This window comes from Herpailurus yagouaroundi, unplaced genomic scaffold (assembly GCF_014898765.1).
Source record: "Herpailurus yagouaroundi ecotype Mexico unplaced genomic scaffold, PumYag 160, whole genome shotgun sequence".
Taxonomy (NCBI): domain Eukaryota; kingdom Metazoa; phylum Chordata; class Mammalia; order Carnivora; family Felidae; genus Herpailurus; species Herpailurus yagouaroundi.
In genome coordinates this window covers 13,888,430-13,911,276 of record NW_024412401.1, presented here as the reverse complement: position 1 = coordinate 13,911,276, position 22,847 = coordinate 13,888,430, and the positions used below count along the sequence as shown (strand labels likewise).

General features: G+C 38.8%; 2 protein-coding genes across 5 annotated transcripts in view; one reads left to right on the top strand and one right to left on the bottom strand.

Moving 5' to 3' along the window:
• The window catches only part of LOC121034542 (RNA exonuclease 1 homolog), a 41,437-nt gene extending 22,883 nt beyond the window's left edge, over positions 1-18,554 (top strand). The window contains exons 7-15 of one of the 2 annotated variants that reach the window (XM_040481415.1): positions 1,150-1,212; positions 2,615-2,764; positions 4,269-4,382; positions 7,025-7,098; positions 7,271-7,378; positions 8,649-8,764; positions 14,383-14,521; positions 16,679-16,799; positions 18,371-18,554. In XM_040481415.1, coding sequence (XP_040337349.1) covers positions 1,150-1,212; positions 2,615-2,764; positions 4,269-4,382; positions 7,025-7,098; positions 7,271-7,378; positions 8,649-8,764; positions 14,383-14,521; positions 16,679-16,799; positions 18,371-18,453 — 968 coding nt within the window. In that variant the 3' untranslated portion in view covers positions 18,454-18,554. Of the gene's footprint in view, positions 1-1,149; positions 1,213-2,614; positions 2,765-4,268; positions 4,383-7,024; positions 7,177-7,270; positions 7,379-8,648; positions 8,765-14,382; positions 14,522-16,678; positions 16,800-18,370 lie in introns of both variants that reach the window. The other variant, XM_040481414.1, reaches the window with a different exon arrangement.
• Positions 18,555-19,905: 1,351 nt separating this feature from the next.
• Positions 19,906-22,847, bottom strand: part of TEK (TEK receptor tyrosine kinase) — a 109,212-nt gene continuing 106,270 nt past the window's right edge. For all 3 annotated transcript variants that reach the window (XM_040481412.1, XM_040481410.1, XM_040481411.1), the window contains 2 exons: positions 21,710-21,809; positions 19,906-20,918 (listed from right to left, as the gene is read on the bottom strand). In XM_040481412.1, coding sequence (XP_040337346.1) covers positions 20,844-20,918; positions 21,710-21,809 — 175 coding nt within the window. In that variant the 3' untranslated portion in view covers positions 19,906-20,843. The remainder of the gene's footprint in view (positions 20,919-21,709; positions 21,810-22,847) is intronic.

The following is a 22,847-nucleotide window of genomic DNA, read 5'->3' as shown; positions in this document are numbered from 1 at the left end:
AGATGATGGATAAAGAAGATGTATATAGATAGAGGTGTGTGTATACATATATATGCACATACATATACACACAATGGAATATTTCTCAGCCATATAAAAGAATGAAATCTTGCTTGCCATTTGCAACAAAGATGGATCTAGAGTATATAATGCCAAGCACAGTAAGTCAAAGAAAGACACCATATGATCTCACTCATCGGTAAATTAAGAAACAACGAATGAGAGACACCTGGGTGGCTTAGTTGGTTAAGCGTCCAACTTCTGCTTAGGTCATGATCTTGCAGTTCATCTCTGTGCTGACAGCTCAGAGCCTGGAGCCTGCTTCAGGTTCTGTGTCTCCTTCTCTCTCTGCCCCTCCCCCGCTCATGTTCTCTTTTCTCTCTCTCTCCCTCTCTCTCCCTCTCAAGAATAAACATTAAAAGAAAAATGGAAAAAAAGAACAAAGGAAAAAAAAGACAAATCAAAGAACATACTCTTAACTATAGAGAACAAACTGATGGGTACCAGAGGGGAAGAGAGTGGGGGATGGGATAAACTGGCGAGGGGGATTAAGAATACACTTATCGCAATGAGCACTGGGTGATGTATGGAATTGTTGAATCACTATATTGTACACCTGAAACTAATAAAACACTATGCTAACTACACTGGAAGTAGAACAAAAAACCTAATAAAATAAAAATTGAAATAATAAGAAAACAATATACAGGGTCTCTTGTTTTAGTGTTTTCATGGTATTCTCACTCCCCCCCTTCTCTTCGTATTAAATACAGCATAAAGATACTGAACATAGAAGTCTAAGTACACATTTGGATATCTGCAATGAAATGGAAATGGTTTGCAAATTGTGAGAGTTATAGTCAGTAATGATGTAAAACTCATTGACTCATATTTAGACATACTCTAACCAATACACAGAATATAGTAGCTTTAGAAAATACAAAGTCCTGATCTAATTATTTCACAAATTACCATTTTTCCCAACTTAGCATTGGTTATGAAGTAGTTTGGTCTCCCATGTTGGGTGCCTATTTTAAGGTAAAAATAAGGACTTCACTGTGCTGTGGACCTTTCTCATGTTTTATACTTTTTTATAAAGCAGACAAAAATAATTCATTGTCTCAGAAGAAGAGTTCTTGTATGTTTTAGGTGTCCCTGGAAGCAATAACAACGATAAAACAACTGGATTGAAAAAGAATGAAAAGAAAAGTGGTAAGTTTGGTGCAATGTTGACAGACTCTTGTCCTTGTTACCTTAAAGGAGAAGTAAATGTGGTGTGATGGCAATTAGTAAACTATTGTGTTGGGGCGCCTGGGTGGCTCAGTCAGTTAAGCGTCCAATTTCAGCTCAGGTCATGATCTCACAGTTTGTGAGTTCAAGTCCTGCGTCAGGCTCTGTGCTGACAACTCAGAGCCTGGAGCCTGCTTCAGATTCTGTGTCTCCCTCTCTCTCTGCCCCTCCCCACTCGTTCTCTCTTTCAGAGAATGGACATGAAAATAAATGAATAAATAAACTTGTGTTTATGAAGGATCATCTGCAGACTGAATATTTAATAGCCTTTTTAAAAATTCGTATAAATAGATGAAAAAATGGGCTCTACTTAGGCAGTATTTGAATTCTCAGCCTCCTTTTTGAAGAGTGGTGGGAGGGGATACTTAATACCTATCCAGTCAGTGAGAGTAGTGCTTCTCAAACTTAACATGCATGGAATGACCTGGAAATCTTGTTCAAGTGCGGATTCTGATTCAGGATGTCTGGGAACAGCCTCCAAGTCTGCATTAGTAACAAACTCCCAGGATCAAAAAGCTAAAGAAAAAGTGTTACTTGATTTTGGTCGTATTTTGAATAAAACCAGATGGTAGCACCTGTCTTGTCCTCTAAGTACTTGTCTGAAACAAAGCAGGTGCTTCTAGAATCTCCTAATATTTCTCACACAGAAGAATTCTTTTTTGTACAAAAGGGTTTGCCAAAGATAGTGTAGCAAATTCTGCCAGAATTTTAAATAACATCTGAGGAGAAATTTTAGGAATCCATTCATGTGAGGGGTTGGGTCAGTGATGTTGGAAAGAGATCCTTGAACTTGAGCGTTTTGCCCTTGTGAGAGTTACCATGTTTCCTGCTTGTAAGCTTCTGTACTCTGCTTATCTCAGTGTTTATTAAGAATCAATAAGCATGATTTGGAGTCAGAAGATCTGAGTTTGTGTATTAATTGTGTTGTGTAACCTTGGTCATGTGCCCTCATTTCTCTGAGCCTCATTTTCTTTGTCTGTAAAAATGAGGTCAATAGGTTTTCGCTTCTGGGTTAATATAAAGTTCAAAGTCCTGGCGATAGTTTTTGGCATGCTTAATATGCGCTGGCTATTAATGATGGGATTCTTACTTCCCCCTCTCTTAGCCGTAGTATAGGACCTCAGATGATGCAGAGAGCAATCAGTATCTACATATCTATAGGTCAAAGGATATGAAGACTTTGGTTTTTTTAGACTACTTCCTTACTTAATGTTAATCAGCATTTGAGCTTTCCATATCTGAAAGGGTTAGTAGACTCTAACCTTACCACTACCTTAAAACATGTTATTTAAATTTTATTGAACCACACTTCTTTTTTTCTTAGCACTCACAGGAATTGTTCTCTACAGACATCTGCAAGACTACCTTCTAACGGAAGAACAGTTACATGAAAATGACTATCCACAACCCAGCCCTGAAAAACCAGGAAGTATTCTTTTAAACCCGGGCATGACCAAAGCTCTTCTAAATGACAGTAAGTGTATGGGACTGAAAATGATCCTTGCTACATGCTAAGGCTGGAACACTAAAAGGATTATTTCCCTTTCCACTTCATTTCCATTGTGTTAGAAGTTTATTTTCTTAATTTATTAAATATTAATAATCATTTCAGGTAAGTACTAGCATTACCTCCATTCACACAAATGAGGAAATTGAAGCCCACAGAGGTCAAATGACTTGTCAAAGGTCACTCTGAAAATAAGTAGGAGAGCCAGGATTTGAACCCAAGGAGTCTGATTCTAGAGTCCCTACTCCTACCAACTATTCATATGTAGTGTCAGTTTTGAATACTTCCTATCCTTTAATTAGAAATTCTTATAAAAAAGATTTACAATTAGTGTTACTATTTTACATTTTCTCTAAATACTAGGCATAGTTAAAATTCATTCCTTCCACCAAGAAGAAAGAGAGAATATTTAATATCCCAGCTGTCAAACCTTAAGTCCATTGGAGTTGGAAATGGAATTTTAGAAATATTTTTCTGGGTGCCTGGGTGGCTCAGTGAGGTAAGCATCTGACTCTTGGTTTCAACTCAGGTTATAGTTTCATGGTTCATGGGATCGAGCCCTCCATCGGACTCCTCACTGACAGTGCAGATCCTGCTTGGGATTCACTCTCTCCCTCTCTCTCTGCTCCTCCCCTGCTCATGCTCTCTCACTTGCTCTCTCAAAATAAATAAACATTTAAAAATATTTTTTTCAATGACTAGAAAATATTTATCTTTTGTATCTTTAGAATTTTTCTCGTTATTGTCTTTGCCGTTTGAGTTACCTTTTTTTTTATTTTTTCAACCCTTGACCCAGTTAAGAACAGAGGCTCTGAAGGAGGAAGGGAAACCTGCATTTGGTTGTTGGTTTTCCCTCCAGCCTTGGTTTTCCCAAATCTGGGTCATACAGCTACCCCCTCAGGTCGTTGTGAGAATCAGTTACAGGCATGCATGCGAAGTGCTCGGCACAGTACCTGCCTCAGAGGCTCATAATAGACTGCAACTAAGAGTTGCCATCATCATCAGAACCAATTTGAGGATTATCACTGAAAACCAATGTTCACAAATGGGTCTAGTGAAAAGCCCAGATCTACTCTCAATGACTTAATAAGCATGCAGGCCCCTCCATGTTTAAAGGGGATAATAAGGAAGACATATGTCCTATTTCAGGAGTTACTACGTACTAAAAGTAGATAATTAATCAAGTTGGCTACAGTCAAATTATGGCTCTAAAACCACAATTATCTGGCATTAGGCTGAATCTGGAGGCAGACAGGATGCCTGTTGGAAGACAGGCACCCCTGGTGCCGGGAGCCGGTCACCTACAAGTATTGCTTTGGGTAATCCTGCTAAATTCCCTGTTACCTCACGGTCAACCGTGGGCATGTAATCCATGCGTGATCAAGAACGCAAAGGCAGTTAATTCCCTGCATTTTGGTTCATTTGCCTTTTCTCCCCAAGTATTCATGAATAATTTCATATTTTGTTTCAGCTTCTAGGAAGATCTGTTGTCGTTGTGGGAAAATATATGGTGTGACTCCCACAGGCAAACACAGTAGGGTAGAAGAATGCTACTACCACTTTGGCCGAGTGCTGACTCAGAAAGGCAAGTATTTGGTAGTTCTGCTTCATTTATTTGACAAGCCAGTGCCAGAGCTGTTCAGAGAAAAGTGCGATAAAGTATTCAGTTCACTGTATTTGTCAGGTGCAGTCCAGTCGAGAGAAACTGTACCGAATCTGAAGTTTGAATTACAAGCACCTACTTCTGACCACCACTCGCTACCCTTGTGGCCCACTGGTGTGGGGAGTCCCAGGCTGTGAGGGGGATGCAGGAAGACCTCACACTAGTCAACTGCCTCCTGATGTCACCTGCTTTGCACCTGCCAGCATTAGAATCATTTCTTTGTTAATAGCTTCCATTCCTTGCCGCCCCCACCCCCGCCCCTGCCCTGAATGAAGATGAACTGTTGATTCCTTCCCCCACCGGCCCCCATCTTGCCTGCAACACCATAAATTTGCTACAATCCACTCAGCTGGGTTTTTTTCCTATTCAAACCAAAAACCTGGGTGCTGTCATTCGTCTTCGCACCTTTTTGTCTTAGCAGTGTGTATGTCTTAGGTATTATCCCTTAGTAATGTAGTCTGAGCCTGTCCCTTCTCTACCTCTACTGCCACTGTCTGGGTCCAAATCACCCCTATCTCAGTCCCCAATTGCTGCAGTGTCCTTCCCAGTCTCGCTGCTTCTACTGTACCCTTTTCTCTATCTACCCACACCCCCCCCCAGTCTATTTTTCACCCCAGAAACTCGAGAGTAATTTTTTACATCACATATCTGGTCCTGTCTCTGCCCTGCTTTGATTAAAACCCTTTGGTTACCTTGCTGACCCTGCCTGACTTGGTCTCTGCCCCCCATTTTCTCCCCTGTCCATTGTTACTTTCACATCACACTGACCCCCTGTCCGGAGCCTTCTTATCCATTATTCTCTCTGCTTTTGCCATGGCTGTTTCCTTTTTATCCTTTGTGTCTCTGCTTCAGTAGTACCTCCACAAGGTCCTTTCTCAACCCCACCGTCTGAAATAGGTCTGCCTTCTTCTATCCTGCCTCTTCCTTTCATAGCACTTAACTACATTTTGTAATGATCTACTAGTTTATCTGCCATCTCCAAAAGACTGTGAGCTTTTGGAAGGACCACCATCCATTCTTTTTTTTCTCCCTATGTTCTCCCCAGCACTTAGCATAGTACCTAATACATATAGACTGTCAATAAACATTTGGAGAGATGGGTGGACAGATGAACTATTGATGTAGAGATTGATATGAATGTGAATGATATTGTAATAAATAGTATGAAGAAGATAAAGCCGGGAGAAAATAGAAGAGAACAGTGGGTGTGATTGAATGACTGAATAAATACATGGATAAATAATAAATCAGGTAACTTTGGCCTGAGTGTTGAGAGCATGGAGGGCTTAGTTTTGGAAGGTGGAGGGACTATGAATTCCAGAAGGAGTAGAACAAAGAAGGGGAGGTACTGAAGAGGAGTAAGTGTAGCAGATAGACCATCAGGGCTAACCAGACCATACAGCATAATGAACAGAACAAGGACATTGGAACTGGCAGACCTGAGATTTGGGGCTCTTTTGACATCAACTTTCCCTGAGACCTTGGGCAAGTCACTTAAGCTCTCTGAGCATTTGTTTCCACCTTCATAGAATGAGCTTTATGTGGCAATTGAGTGAGCTAACATGTCAAAGTCCTGGCTTATAACAGATGCTCTGTTAATACTGGTCTCTGCCTTCTTTACTTATCACAGGAGAAGGTAAGAGAAAGCTGTGGGATGTCAAGATTGGATGAGTAATGTAAGACTGATTAAACATGAGCCTTCAGCACCAGCCTGAGAAATTTGCATTTGATCAGTAATAAACAAGGGAATGACTTGAGGAAAGTGATAAAATGAATATGTGTGCTTTAAGGAGATCATTCTAGCCCATTTTATAGGAAAACTGATGCAGAAACCACTGTAGACAGAAGGAAGTAATAGGAACAGTTGGGAGAACATTACCTTGGGCCAGAGTGAAGAAGGGCTAAGGTAGATATGGGAACAGATGAGCTGGATTATGGGATTGGGGTAAGAGATAGGAAGATCTGGGATTATAGCTGTGAAAATGTACATAGTACTGGGGCGAAGATACAGAAGAAGAGGGCATCAGGATTTGGTAGGTCCAGCCAAGGCTGGAGATGACATCTGCGTCATGGTCTCAGTCTACATAACTGGGTGATGTTTCTTGGATCAGATCAACAACTCAGACATAGGAAGGGATAATGTGGTACTTTGAGCCCCTCAGCCAGAGTAAAAAGGTCATGGAGTGGGGAAGAAAAGGTCAGGGAGTGGGGAAGATGTTGAAAACATACTTGAGGTTAAGTCCAAGCAGAATAAGGGGGTGATGCCAGAGGAGAGCTGAGGGATCAGGGCAAAATAAGAGAAGTAAGGGGGTGGAAGGTGTTCAGGACATTGGTAACTGTAATTCACCTTCAAAGTGCAATCCACAAGAACTCTGTTCCAGGAGTTGTTTTTCCTGTTCATTATGAATATCCAAAAACATGACTATGGGGAGGAGTAACATCAAGTACTTGCACAGTGTCCTTACAGGTCTTGGAGGGTAAGATAAGACACATGCTCTGGGAGTGAGCCACTCTGCCTTATAAAGTTTGCCTGATTTGATTTTTATTTTTTGATTGGTTTGCAGTCCTCGGTGGCTCAGAAACACGGTACAGCTGTTGTGAAGGTGTCCTTGGCTCTGCCGGGTGTCAGGTCGCCAAGGTAGGTCTTGTCACCCAGACCGCTGCTTGTTTCAGAACCAGACTTGCTGCCTCCAGAGATGTGAAAGAATTTGAAAGGGTTAATTAAGCTAATTTTTAGTTGGTGGAATTTTTATGAGCTTAATGGTGCTTGCAGAAATAGCCGGTAATTTATTTGGCAATGTTTATTTCAGCTTCACGTTCATGACCAAAAGGAAAACCTAGAGGGCTTTGTGAAGACTTTTGTCAAGTCCCCGCCCCCCGACGGCAATCATGGTGTATTTGCTGTGAACTGTGAGGTGGTACGTCCGTGTTTTCTCTCTTACTGCAGTAATTACAACCAAATCCTTGTGGAGCACTTGGCACGGTGTGTGTAACATCACTTGGCTGGGCTTTCTCTTGAGGCCACATAGTTCTGCGTGTAATTCACCGATCTTCAGAAGCAACTGAAGTGCAGGAGAGATGACTTGGGGGAATTCCTGTACTTAGTAAGAAATGAGGCCAGGAACTGGTCCGTGAGTCTCTTTTTATTTATTAGTTTTTCTTAATCTATCACCAGTGGTGCTTCTCCTGCTCAAATTGCTGAAATTGTGCAGGTGGAAAATGTTACAAATAATACTGTTATCCCCAGCATCAGCATAAAAACTTGAACGAATTTTCAGAAACTATTGTTTATAGAGGCAGCAAAATATTTATGGTGATTTTTCTTTATCTGAGAATCAATATGAGAAAGTAGGGAACAAACAGAACTGAATCGTATGACCTGGGAAGCTTCACTGCTTCCCTCCTGTCACCCTGGAGCAGGTATAATGGATGTTTTACTCTGTCAAGTATGGGGTTAATAATCGTTCCACGGTAACAGTAAGAATCAGATACACTAAGGGAATGTACGTGGGACGTGTCAAACATCACATGAACGGTTGTCTCTACCAAGACATAAAGTTTTTATTCCCTCTATTATATTTGGAGAGCGGATTTTAGAGTGAATTACAATAAATAGAGAAGGACATTGTTCAGTTTCCAGCTTAGGTCTTCAACTGGAAACAATTCAGGCTGCTTCAGGCTTTGAAATCAAATATTAGCATGTTGTCCTCTCCAGTGCCACATTGATATTTATGGTAAAGTTTTTCTTTTTTTCATTCAACAAGATCTATAACTGCATTAGCCAATATAATAACACTCAAGTTCTCAGTCACACTAGCCATATTTCGCATACTAAGTAGCCACCTGTGGCTAGTAGCTGCCATATTAGACAGCATAGCAGTAGAACATTTCATCATCACAGAAGGCTCTCCTGGATAGCACAGATCTCTAATGAAAGCAATTGTAAAGACTAAGCCCAGAAAATGAAATTATTTTCTTAGCAGAAATATTACTAACATTAAGGAAAAAAATTAAAGCTTGGAACATCTTTTACAAGACTGTCAGATCCACTGACTGGCTTTTGTTAGTAAATCTGAATAATACGATTAAATTGTATGTTCTAGTTAGAAGTACTCCTTTAAGATATCTTAGATGTTAAAATATGTTTACTCAATATGATATATGAGTTTAATATTTCCCCCTTGATAGGGCTACACAGCCAAAGGTTTGGAACTTACGCAAGTGACGGTGGTTGATCCCAGCCTTCAGGTGGTCTATGCTACATTTGTGAAACCAGATGAAGAAGTAATTGACTATAACACTAGGTACGGGTCATATAAAAGGGTTGTTTTTTTTTTTTTTAATATGAAATTTATTGCTAAATGGGTTTCCATACAACACCCAGTACTCATACCAAAAGGTGCCCTCTTCAATGCCCATCACCCACTTTCCCCTCTCCCACCCCCCTTCAACCCTCAGTTTATTCTCAGTTTTTAAGAGTCTCTTATGGTTTGGCTCCCTCCCTCTTTAACTTTTTTTTTCCCTTCTCCTCCCCCATGGTCTTCTGTTAAGTTTCTCAGGATCCACATAAAAGGGTTGGTTTTTGAGACTGTGGAATATTCAACATGTAGTTTATGTGCATTTTAGCTTTGTACTTGTATTCATTTAGTGTTAGAGCATGAGTTACGCTATTTGCCTTTAATTCATTGATTTGTTCAAGAACATTCATATTTTATTAAGTACTTGATAAAATTGTACAGACTGTGTTAGATCCCAGGTTACAACCCTAAATAAGAGACAAAGCTTCAGCCCCGTTGAATGTTGACATGTTGGAGTGGTAGGTAGGAGGTGAGAGAAGCACAAATAGTGAATAGATTTTCTTATTCATTCGTTTGTTAAATCATTAATCAGTTCCTTTTGAAAATACCATATTATCTTCTTCCATTAGGTAAAAATTGTCATTAGATAAAATATCTGCAATCTTATAGACATGTCCCTGAGTATACATGGCTTTGATATGGTTTGCAAAGTAATAGTTCAGGGCAGATTCTCCTAATAATCATTATTATTAAAGTATGACCTATCTCTGACCCAAACTCAATGCTAACTTGAAATTGTACAATATAGATGCATCTTTAATTTTTATAAACCTCAGATGAAACTCCAGTGATATGATTGATCAGTCAAATTTAGGTTTCCTTAAGGCTTATAAGCCATATAAAATGACATATTTGTATATTGAAAAATAAAATAGAAGGCACTGATCTGAATTCACTTTAGAATAAGAAGTGTTTATTATTGGTGGGATTATATTTATTCAATTTTAACAAATTCTCCAATACTACTTAAAATTACTTATTTATATGTGTGTGAGTATATATATATGATTTGTTTAGATATCTAAACGAATAGGACTTATCTATACACAGAGTATATATATCATATGGTATATATATACTATATAGAATTTATATAGTATACATAATATAATTGTAATAGTGTATATAGTAAAAAATCTTATATATATTATATATAAAGTATGTGTGTCATATAATGTGTATATGTCCATCATTTTAGAACACAAGCAAAGTGGTCATGTAAGTTAAAAGCTGTTTTGATGATGAATTTTGAGAATATTTATAGATAATTCTAACAAACATTTTTTAATATAAAGTCCCTCACAGTTCATAAAAATGGTTGTATGCACAAAACTCAGGAAAAGTTATGATCAGAAAATATTTTTTGTATACTAATCTTTCTCCTGACCTCATTGGATTTTTTTTCCTACTCATTTTGGCCATATCCTAATAGCCCTATTTTACTGTTGTTTTTTTTTTTCCAGCTGTATTGGGGTATATTGGCAAACAGAATTGTAAAATACTTACAGTTATCGTACTTTTATTGGTACTTATTCTTCCATGGCCTTAATGGAATCTTTCCTACCTGCTTTTTGGAACAGGTCAGGAAATACTTGGGTAGTTATTGGTATTCATAGTGACAAAATGGTAACTGAAGGGTCTGCATTATAAATAAATATGGAGTCTCAAAACAACTTCAAATGCATTCAATGCCTTGCATTTTTTAAAAACGGTTTTAAAATAAACCCAAGTACCCCTTGATAACTTCCTCTTAGTCCAAATATTTGATTAATTATCACATTCCCTAAGCTTGATGACTTGATGATGGAGTCAGGTATCTTTTTTTTTTTTTTAACTCTGAAAGTATAATTAGCACACATTATCAGTTTGAGGTGTACGACATAGTGATTTGTCATTTGTATACATGTGAAATGTTCACCACAATAAGACTAGTTACCATCTGTCACTGTACAGAGTTTAAAACTCTTGTCAGAACTTGTAAGATTTACTTTGTTAGCAGCTTTGAAATTTACAACACAGTATTGATGATTGTAGTCCCAATGTTGTACATGACATCCCTTTGATTTATTTTATAAGTGGAAATGTGTACCTCTTGATCTGCGTAATCTGTTTTTTCTACTTCCTACCACCTTCCCCTCTGGAAACCACAATTCTGTTCTCTATGAGTTTTGTTTGTTCATTTGTTTAGCCTTTAAGAGTCCATTTATAAGTGAAATCATACGGTGTTTGTCTTTCTCTGACTTATTTCACTTAGCCTAATACCATCTAGGTTCATCCATGTTGTCACACATGGCAAAATTCCATTCATTTTAATTTTTAATTTTTTTAAACATTTATTGATCCTTGAGAGACAAAGCATGAGTGGGGGTGCGGCAGAGAGAGAGGGAGACACAGAATCCGAAGCAGGCTCCAGGTTCTGAGCTGTCAGCACAGAGTCCAATGAGGGGCTTGAACTTGTCAACTGCAAGATCATGACCCAAGCCGAAGTCGGACGCTCAACTGACTGAGCCCCCCAGGTGCCCCAATTTCATTCATTTTTAGAGCAAAGTGGTATCCCATTGCATATACCACATCATCTTATCAGTTAATCCATCAATGAATACTTAGGTTGTTTCCGTATCTCGGCTATTGAAAATAATGCTGAAATAAACATTGGAGTACGTACTTTTTTTCTTATTCTTCAGATAAATACCCATAAGTGTAATTAGTTGCTCATATGGTAGTTCTATTTTTATTTTTTTGAGGATGCTCCATATTTTTCATAGTGGCCACACAATTTATATTCCCACCAACAGTGAATGAATGTTCCTTTTTCTCCCTATCTTCACCAATACCTGTTATCTTTTTGATAATAGCCATTCTAACAAGTCTGAGGCAATATCTCATGGTGGTTTTGATTTGCATTTCCCTGAAGATTAGTGATACTGAACATCCTTTCATGTGCCTATTGGCCATCTGTATATCTTTGCAAAAATGTCTATTCAGATCCTATGCCTAATTTTAATTGGATTGTTTGGGATTTTTTGTTGAGTTGTATGAATTCTATCTATTTCCTGGTTAGTTATTAACTCCTTACTGGATAAATGATGTGCAAATACCTTTTCCCATTCAGTATGTTATTTTGTTGATGGTATCTTCTACTGTGCAGAAGCCTTTAGTTTCATATAGTCCCATTTGTTTATTTTTGCTATTGTTGCCATTGCTTTGGAGTCAGAGCCAAAAAAAAAAATTCTGAAGCCAATGTCATGGAGCTTTTTACCTGTTCTCTTCTGGGAGTTTTGTGGTTGCTGGACTTATAGTTGATAACTTTTTAATTTTTGAGTAAGGTATAAGATAATAATGCACTTTAATTCTTTTGCATGTGGCTGTCCAGTTTTCAGCACCATTTATTGAAGAAACTAACTTTTCTCCATTGGATATTCATTCCTTTTTTGTTATGTATTATTTAACCGTATGTACATGGGTTTATTTCTGGGCTTTATTCTGTTCCATTGATCTCTGCCTTTGTCTCTTGATCAGTACTAAACTGCTTTGATTACTATAACTTTGTAATAATGTTTGAAATCAGGAAGTGTGTTGCCTCTAACTTTGTTGTTCTTTTTCAAGATTGCTTTAGCTATTCAGAATTTTTTGTGGTTCCATAAAAATTTTTGAATTGTTCTATTTCTGTGAATAATGCCATTGGAATTTTGATAGGGATTGCATTGAATCTGTAGACTGCTTTGGGTGATATGGAAATATGAACAATATTCTTCCAATCCATGAGCATGGAATACCTTTCCATATACTGTTGTCCTCTTCAATTTCTTTCATCAGTGTCTTAGTTTTCAGTGTACAGGTCTTTTACCTCCTTGATTAAAGTTATTCCTAGGTATTTTATTCTTTGTGATGCTTATATATGGAATTTTATTTATGAAATTTCATTGTTAGTGTAAAAAATGCAGATTTTTGTATATTGATTTTTGTACCCGGGAAATTTACTGAACTCATGTAGTCTATCATTTTTTTGTTGAGTCTTTATATTTTCTATACAGAAAATCATGTCATCTGCAAATAGTGACAGTTTGACTTTACTTTCCAATTTGGATGCCTTTGATTTTTTCCGGCCTCATTGCTCTAAAACTTCCAATACTATATTAAATAAAAGTGGAGCCAGGTATGTTTTGTTTTTGACAGGAGACCATAATGTCAATATAAAATTTAAGTTCAAAATACCTTCCCAGTATTTTTATCATTTGCTTTTCTCCTAAATTGCAGTACAGCGTAGCAGTAGCCATGTTTCTGGACAGTTATCTAGAAAATGCTTCATGAAAGCCACTCGGGTAGGTTTTTTTGTTTTTTGTTTTTTTATTTTTTAATTTTTTTTATGTATATCATTGGGTACTTATAAGCCATTAAGATTGGTAAGTGACTCTACAGATAAGACTGAGCCCAGAAGGTTAAGTAATTTTCTGAGAATCTGTGGAGGAAGTAAATAGCAGAGTCCTAGACTAATTCAAGCATAGGTTATCTAGACTCTACCTAGGACTCCATTTGCTCTCCTATGCTACCCATATTTCACTTATAGGCTTTATATTTTTATTATTTGAGTATATTTGACATGCAGTGTTACATTAGCTTCTGGTGTAAAATGTGATTCAACATCTCTGTACATGATACTATGCTCACAAGTGTAGCTAGCATCTATCACCATACAATGCTATTACAATATTATTGACTCTATTCCCTATGATATACTTTTCATCCCCATGACTTAGTCATTCCATAACTACAAGTCTGTTTCTCCCATTCCCCTCTTGACATTTTTCCCATCTTCCTATCCCCGTTCCCTCTGGCAACCATCAATGTGGTCTAATTCTGCTTTTTGATTGTTCTTTAGTTTCCACATGTGAGTGAAATCTCAGACTGACTTATTTCATTTAGCATAATACCCTCTAGGTCCATCCATGTTGCCACATATGGCAAGATCTCATTCTTTTTTAATGCTGCATACTATTCCTGTGTGTAGGATGAGCGGTATCACATCTTCTTTATCCATTTAGCTATCAGTGGACACTTAGATTACTTCCATGTCTTGGCTATTGTAGATAATGCTTTAATAAACATAGCGGTGTATATAGCTTTTTAAATTAGTGTTGTTGGTTTCTTTGGGTAAATAACCAGTAGTGGAATTATTGGATCATATGGTATTTCTACTTTTAATTTTTTGAGGACCCTCCATATTGCTTTCCACAGCGGCTTTTTTAGGCTTACTTTAATGGGAGATAGGTTACTTAACTAAATTGTAATGGATAAAACTGAGCTTCTACAAAGAGGAGCATTCAAAGGAATCCTGTGAACTTGGAATGCCTCCTGCCTTCCCAGCCTTACATAAATTAATCCGTATTATAAATTTTACTAGGTTACAAATATAACCTAGTGGAGGGGCAGCTGATGGTCATAAGTCAGATCTTTGTTTTGTTCAGTGAATGTTTCTCACATTGGGTCAGTAATGTGTTCTAACCATACCTGATGAAATCCAGTAAGTTACTTTCTTCTATGCATTATGTGTCTTATTGGGGCAGGTTTTCTGGTGTGGTCGAAGAGGACCTGAAGAACATTAAAACTTCAATCCGTGATGTCCAAGCCATCCTGTTGAACCTGTTCAGTGCTGACACTGTCTTAATTGGACACAGCTTTGAAAACAGTCTTTATGCTCTTAAGGTAAAGAAATACAGGCTTCTACTTTTACAAACCAGTATGTGTTAAGATGGTAGTCATTATCATTGTTATCAGTGATTGTTGATTTGCCCCATTAACTAAGAAGAAAAGAACTGCTGTCCATGTTGATAACATAGTCCAACTATTATAAACCAGAAGCTACAATATAAGACAGCTAAAGTCATTTGGTTCATCCAGATCAGAAAGTCCATTAATTATGATAAAACCAAAATCATTGTTTAACATCCTCTTTAATAATTGTCTTTAATACTCAAATGGGGAAGACTAAGTTTATCTAACAGGTTATTTTATTCACATCCTTAGAGACACTTTTTCATATTAAGTCAGGTAGGTTTATAGGTACGCTCAAAATCAAATGTCATGTTCATTTTTTTTGGCATGATCTACTTGAAAATCTCCCCTGTAATATATTTCAGGTTAAGATTATCTGTTCTTTGCTGTGTGTTCTAGAACAGGAGTCAGAACACTATGGCCCATGCTGGCCACCTAGTTTTTGCAAATATTGTTGTTAGACCCACTGCTGCCATTCACTTCTGTATCTTCTGTAGCTGCTTTCATGCTACAGTAGCACTGCTAAATAGTTGTAGCAGAGACTGTGTAGTTTCCAAGCTGAAAACACTCACAACTGGGCACTTAAAGACAGAGTTTGGTGGCCACCCCTGTTCTAGAACACTGGCATCCAATCGGCCTTTCTATATGTTCACTATCTACTATGGTAGATGGTAGCCACGTTTGGTTATTGAACATTTACAATATGTCTAATGTGACTGAGAAAATGATTTTTGCATTTTTTAGATAGCCACATGTGGCTAGTGGCTTATCAGAGGGCACAGCACAGCTCTAGAACTTTGGAGACTCTAGAACTTTCAGCCACCCTAGGACTTACCTTCAGGCAAAGAAGGGCTAGTTCTTTTTTAGTGCAAGAATACCAGTAAGGCCATTTACATTTCATGGGTGAATGTCAGCCTTTTTCTATGTAAAGCTGGGATTCAAAGAATAGATATTTGTCTCAAATAGCATTGTTGTCTCTGCATGTGACAGATAATACTGGAATGTGCTTCCACTCAGACCCTGACAAGCTGTGTGGAAAGAGAGGTGGGGACATAAATTTTTTGTAAGAACGCTCTTTCCAGGGATGTCCTTCCCTCACCTTCCATCACCTCAGTGACCTCACCTCTCAAACTGTTCAGGAGCCATCCTATTGCACCTGTCTCCCAGACCACACAATTTCTAGCCATCATGATTCCTCATTGTGTTCAGTCTGTTTCTTCTGTCCAGATAACTCCTGGATTTTCCTGTTTGTCTCTGTTTCCACCACCACCTTCTTTTATTTACTCAATACTCTGCAGCCAGGAACTGGTGTCTCTTTGGTAGTTGACACATTAAAGGAGAATTTAAGTGCTTCTAGGCATGCTGAAGGTTAAATTTCCAATTCCTCAGTTTTCAGTGGGTCTTTAAATTACTCTTGAGGCTAATCTTCTTGCATGCACCTTTCAAAAATGCAACTCTCCTAATGAATCCAAACTGTTTCTAGGCTCTGTTGTCTGACTGCTCTTCATCTATCCTGTTTTCTGCTTTCTGAAACTTCTGTAAAATTTATTCACCATCTTACATGTATAAGCACAGGAAATTTGGAACTAGATGGGACACAGTCCTTGTCCATGCCCCCTCCCCGGACACAGACAAGTAAACCACTAATCTGCGGTAGGACATGTGCTAGGTTGAGGTGTGCCCCCTCAGCTGAGTCCCAAGGTGGTAGGGGCATGGCTTTGCATCTCCCCCCAGTCTTTGATGGACCCTCTCGGCCCTCATGCTGCCCCCTGGTGGTGCTCTCACAGTAGGAAAGTGGTTCCCAAAGTCTTAGATTTGATTTCTGGGTTCTCTACTAACTCCCTTCTTAATCTCTCAGAGCTTCAGTTTTCTTGACTGTAAAGAAGGGACAAAAGGTCTACCCCATTGAGTTATTCTGCAAGTTGTAATGGATATTCCATGTAGCATGCTTAGTCACTGTTACATCATAACTGCTTCATGTTACTTGCTTTTGTAGCATAACTCTGCTGCTACCATTATTGTTGCTGCTATCTATATGGTTACTCATTGGGAAAAATCTCTGATAGGATTTTCTCTTTCTTTTGACAGTTAATTCACACTTCAGTTGTGGACACAACAGTTCTGTTTCCTCATCGACTAGGCTTGCCTCACAAAAGATCCCTTAAAAGTCTGGTGGCTGACTACCTACAGAGGATTATTCAGGATGATGGTAAGAGCCTGTTTGCTAATGATAAATACCAGGGCCCTACGTCTGACTTAAGTAAACAAACCATGTGATTGATGGTAAAAGTTCTGCCCTCTGAAATGCTTAAGGTAGGTTCTTATTCGTGGATTCTCTCCTATAGTGGAAAGACTTGTACCTGCTTATGTGAAAGCTTGTAAAAAGCCAATGCCCACTTCCAGGTATAGTCCTGGATCTTCCACAGGCATCAAAACAGCAGCTATACAGAAAATGATGGCCAGATAATTGTTGGGCAAATTGCCTGGCCTTCGAATTCATGTATAAAACTTCTTTTGGTGTGGAGATCGAATTCCATTCTAAATTTTGCTGTGTACCCCTTTTCATATAGGCTTTTCATTAAATGAGGTTATGAAATTCACTGGGTTCAGGTTATATCACCCAGAGTAAATGGTGTGTTGTTAGAAGAAGTATAGCTCAAGTTCAATACATGCATTATATGTGCACTTGACTTCTACTCAATTAGTGTATCTTGCTCCCAGAACATTTTCTGGGTTTGTTGATGATTAACTTGTCTAATGTTGGGTGTATTTCAAGTACAAGTGTAGCTACCACCTCCCTTGTTAGTGGCATTGCTGTATGCACAGTTGAGCAGTGCATGCCTTGGAATAGGTCAGTTACTCAACACCTTCATGCCCATATAGTTTCCTCTTACGTACAATACGGAAGTGTGAGAAAATTAATTCTGAGCATGTTAAAATTTGTTACAATGCTATGTTTCTAAAGATACCTAAGATACGGGAAGCCCTTCTGATCATGTCATGAATTGTACAAAATACATATTGTACTCCTATGGTCTTTTTCTTTCATTCTTTGTGAGACACTAATACAATCTCAAAGTGGATCTTTACCTGCTTTGTTAAAAATACATCTCAAAGAGCTCCTACAAAATTCTATTATAAAATGTATTCTATTGCAATCCATCTTAAGCCTTACACATGAAAATATTTCACTTAAAAAGTAGCTTATATAAAAATACAGATACTTTTTGTTTTTTCAGACTTTTTCAGAGTAACACAAATGAAAAATACACCCACTATTTCAGAAGTGCTAGTATGATTTTTCTCATTTAATCTCATACATTTATTATCCTCATCAGAACTATAGACTTTATATTCTGGGTAAATTTCATCCACTCTTTTAAATCATGTACTCTTGTATCTGAGGTCATTCTTTGTGTAGACAGTTCTACTTCTCCTCACAGACTGTTTTTGACTCCTAGCTGGATCTCTTTTTGTAATACCTGCCCCTTTGTTACCTTCCCTCTGGACCTTCTTTCCAGAGAGAGAGCACCCATGAGCTATCTAGTCACAGCAAAGCAGTCACCATGCAAGGACAGGCTACATAGGAAAAGGGAGATGTTTGCTAATCTACACTTATGTACCGCATTTACAAAGCAAACAAAATACCATTTTGCTAAGTGACCAGTGTTAATTTTTTATAAAGGTTAACTCCAGGCTTTGTTTTGAGAACAGCTATGGGTGATATCATGGGTACAGTCATTGTCTAACACATTGCTTTATATTCTGTACTACTTGGAGGTCACAATTCAATTGACAATGCAACTGCCTGCATGGAACTGGTCCTCTGGAAGGTAAAAGAAGACCTGAAAGGAAGGAAGTAATCATTTTGTCTGACAAGATCTGCAATCCCTGCCTTGCTGTGTCAGTGACCCCTCTGGCCTCTGCTGCCGCCAGTAGAGTTTGGTCTATGATGGCATGAAGTTTCTTGACCTTTTTCTTCAAAGAGGACAAAGGAAAGCGCTGTTGAGGTTTATTTATTACATTTTAAAGGCTAATTTCCATAGTTTATTTCTTAAGTTATGGTTGCTGAGGGGAGAATGGTTAATGGGTAAATTAAAGTTGGTTTGTTTTGAATTTTCGGTTCCCCTTCATTGATAGTGAGTAACAATGGTTTCAAGTTGAAGCAATGAGTCCGTGACTTCCATCAAGGTCATGTCTGAGGTTGCATACATTTCTTTTTCTCTCTCAATACCTAAAACCGTCTTTACCTAATACACAGACTTTTTTTTAGGTCTCATATATATGTAGGATAGGTTTTCCTCACAAAGTAAATGTAAATTTAACAAAAAGATTTAGGTCTTCTGGCTAATGCATTATGTGTTTTTATTCTAACTGCTGTAATGTTACCTGATTTTAATTCATAACCACTCCTTTTTCTAAGGCAGTGTCCTGTGGGTCCCCCAAAAGTACCACGCTCTAACCTGTGTTCGTAATATCGGAATTGTCTGAATTCCTTTGAGGAATTAGCTCCTCCTTGCTTAATTGCTTTTTGATGATGTGGAAACTACACGACATAACTCAGTTTGATTACCCGTAAGGATGAACCTTCAATATTAATGTTGCTAAAATGCTGCAAAATGACAAAGGTTTCTTTGCCGATGATACAGGTGCATCTGAGTAACCAGTAGGGAGACCTGAGTGCCAGAAGGACCTCAGGTGCCTGCGACGACAGGCCCTCAAACATACTTCAGGTTTGCTGCCTTGGCATTCTGAGTTACAAACAATGATCACTGAACGTCTTTTTCTTACTGTTGCAAGTACTTCTTCGTCATGTCTCTCTTCATGTACTTGACATGAAATAAAATAATTCAAATTTTGGATACTATGAATTTAAGTAATACGTAATTAAGAAGGTCAAACTATTATGGGGGGGAAAAACCTTAACGTTTGTTCCAAAGCCATATGAAAAATGTGAAGGTCTTATTTACATTTTCAGATCATCCTTGTTGTGGGTCATTTCCACATACTATACATTCAAGCTAGCAGTTGTCAGGAGTATCTCTACAGCATTTGGGTAAAAAGCAAAAGAAACTATTGGGACTCATTATCAAGGTCTCTTCATTTAAGTTCTCAGTTGGAGGTATATGGCCCTGGCAAGAAAATGAACTAGACACAACACTTCTAGATGTTTCCAATTCTGGGAGCTTGGGAGCCCCTGTCTGGCCGAGTACCCACCTGCTGCTCTACATGGATCTTACTGACAAGTTCAAGGAGGATAACTTTAAAGTATAATAAAGATGTTTGTCAATACCTATGAGAAACATTCCCGGACGAAAAGTGGGTAGGCAAGACATTTATTCACTTACTGTATGACCTCAGTGCCACATGTGCCTACGGTATAAACTGTCAACTCACAACTGATCAACAATGAAACTTTACAACGTGCAATACATGTAGGGATGTTCAGTTGATACAAATGTCGCATGTCTCCTAAGTGGAACTCCAGGCTTCCTACTTCAGTTTCTTAAAACACACAAATCCATGATACCAGAGAAACTAAAACCAAATCTCATTAATTTTTCAAACTTGTACTTCTCTAAAGATTCTTAGACTTGTATGGAATGAGATTTAAGCTTACTTTTAGGTGTTAGCATTCTGGATTGACTGGTGGGGTCTGGAAACACATGACGAAGTTGACAAATGACCAAGTGAAAGTGGGATGGCTTCTATACACGAGGGAGAAAGTTAAGAGATGGACAGCAGGATCTCTTTTAGATGTTAACCTCTATCCTGATAGAACTAACCTATTTCCCCCACTTTTCTTACCCAGGCTATCAGGGCTGGTGTTAGGTTTACTAACAAGATCTTTCTTCTACAGAGCCAAAGATTTTATAGCATTCACTATGAAGGTAAATATCAAAAATACCTAGGATGATAATGAGTTATGCATCATAGTAATTGTACTCACACACCTTCCTGTAAAGTCCATATTTTTAGAAAAATATATTATTGCATATGAAACCACAAACAGGCATTCTGATTTCAGCACATTCTTACTCGAAACAGTATATACAGTCCTATGAGAGTCAAAGTGTACTATAGATTCACACACATGGGTTTTTGTGGTAAAGTCCCAGACACACAGCAATATATGTACATGTTTATGTTCTAGGTCACCTCTCTTGGCACAGTCTTGCTGGCTTGCTTGGCATCAAGGGTCTTCATGCCAGTGGAGGGGAGACAGAACATACAGACATACAGACAGAACATCCTAGGCTGCCTCCTCAGCCGAGCAGTCGATCCCTGCGTAGGCAAACTTCTCATAAAGCGTGGTGTTCACGTAAGTCTACAAGAGCAAGAATGGGTCAGAGACACAGGCTCTCCCGGTACTGCCTCTGCACGTGGCACTTACAGTCATACCCCAGCTCCCTTCATATGGTTCAAGGACTAGGTACCTGGGGGACATTTTTCTGTCTTAAGTTCCCATGTTGTATTTGACAACTTTCTTCCTGAAATGCATCCCTCGACCTCAGCAGGTAAGATTTCACTCTGTCTCTCTCTCCAGGCCACTCTCTGCTGTCCCTCCGGAGATGTCCCATTCTCTACAGATACTTTCTCTGTCCCCATCCCTGTGGGTGACCGCCCTCCCCCCCCCATCTCTGGTTTAATTACCACTTGCATTGTGGTAACCTGCCATCCATTTCCTTAACCTAGACTTGACTTTTCAACCTCAGATCAGTATAGCTGACCACCTGCTGGACATTTTGATAGACTTCCTGCCCCTCCCCACAGAAACTGGACACCAGGCTCCACTACTACTGGCTGTGTGTCCTTGGACACATCACTTTCACCTCTTTGTGTATATTTCTTCTATAAAATTGAAGGATCAGGCCACATTACTTATGAGGCTCACAAGCTAATTCTATCTGTTCTACCACATGTGACTCTTTTTTATAGAAATCTTACCACCTCTGAAATTGTAACTTGCTCAGAGTTAGCGGCCACATCTTTTATGTCCCTCTAATACCAAGGGCTATGCCCAGAAGTACTTGGTGACTTGTATCAGACATTTTTTTTAACCATACAGGGCACATGAGGAATTCTGACTCAAGAGCCTGCCCTGAGCCCCATGCTCACCTTGCGTTCTTCTAACATCCTGTTTAAGGACACCAATATCTGGGCAAATGACGGCCTCTCATAAGGCTTCTCCCGCCAGCACTGTCTCATTAGATCATACCTTTGGAAACAAAGAGTTAGCCAGTTAACTCTGTGCTTCAGTCCTGGGCATGGCCCAGTGTGGGGTATGGAAAACAAAGAAAGTAGACTTTCAACACATGGTCATTACACTTGACTGGCAGCACAGGGTACAGCACTGAGTTTTGATCCAGCCTCCCACCTCCCTCAAGACCCCCTTTCTTCTGCCAGCAAATCTAGTGCCTCCCCTGAGTACCATTCCTGCAGGATCTTGGTCTCACCTCTTCTGATTATCTGGAAAGAACTCAGTCATGTGTCTAGGGCAGCATGTCCCTTGGAATACTGTGTCTCTCAAAATGTTATTTTAAAAAAAAATGGCTCCATACTCTAATAAATTTGCCAACTTCCACACTGCATCTCCCTCTTAGGGATTAGCAGAGCAAACTCTTGAGAAGTCTTGCCATTTAAACAAAAAACCTGTTTAATCTGACTTAACATGGAATTTCCCAAGGTGACCACAGAACTCCTTCCCCCTTCTATCACTTCTTTACCTCTTGCACGTACATGAACACAGTCTGGGAAGCACTGGTCTAAGACAGTACTCTCCCAAATGTGGTCAGAACCACTTGCGTTATTAAAATGCAGATTCCTGGCAGTGCCCTCCCCCCTCGCCCCAGGGCTACAGAACCAATGTCTGACTGGGCTCAAATTTTCACACTGGGAACAAATGCCTCAGGGGAACCTTATGTGCACAGAAGGCTATCAACCTAGCATGGTCTAGGTTTATGGCCTCTTGTATCAGTACCATAATTAATAGCACTCTTTCTTAGAAATGGCTCAGTTTGGACAATAAATTCTTTGCTGAACCTAGAGCCTTGTGCTTTCACATCATGCCAGTTAGGCAGCAGCTAACTCAGTTTTGAGAATGGTGGTTTCACAAAAGCTAATCATTCTTCCCCTGGGTATAATTCTTACTCCTAGAAAACAATCCTTGCAGAAGCAAGATTCTATGACCAAAAAAAAAAAAAAAAAAAAAAAAAATCTTCCTACTATCACAGCCTAAAATCTCTGTCCCCCAAGT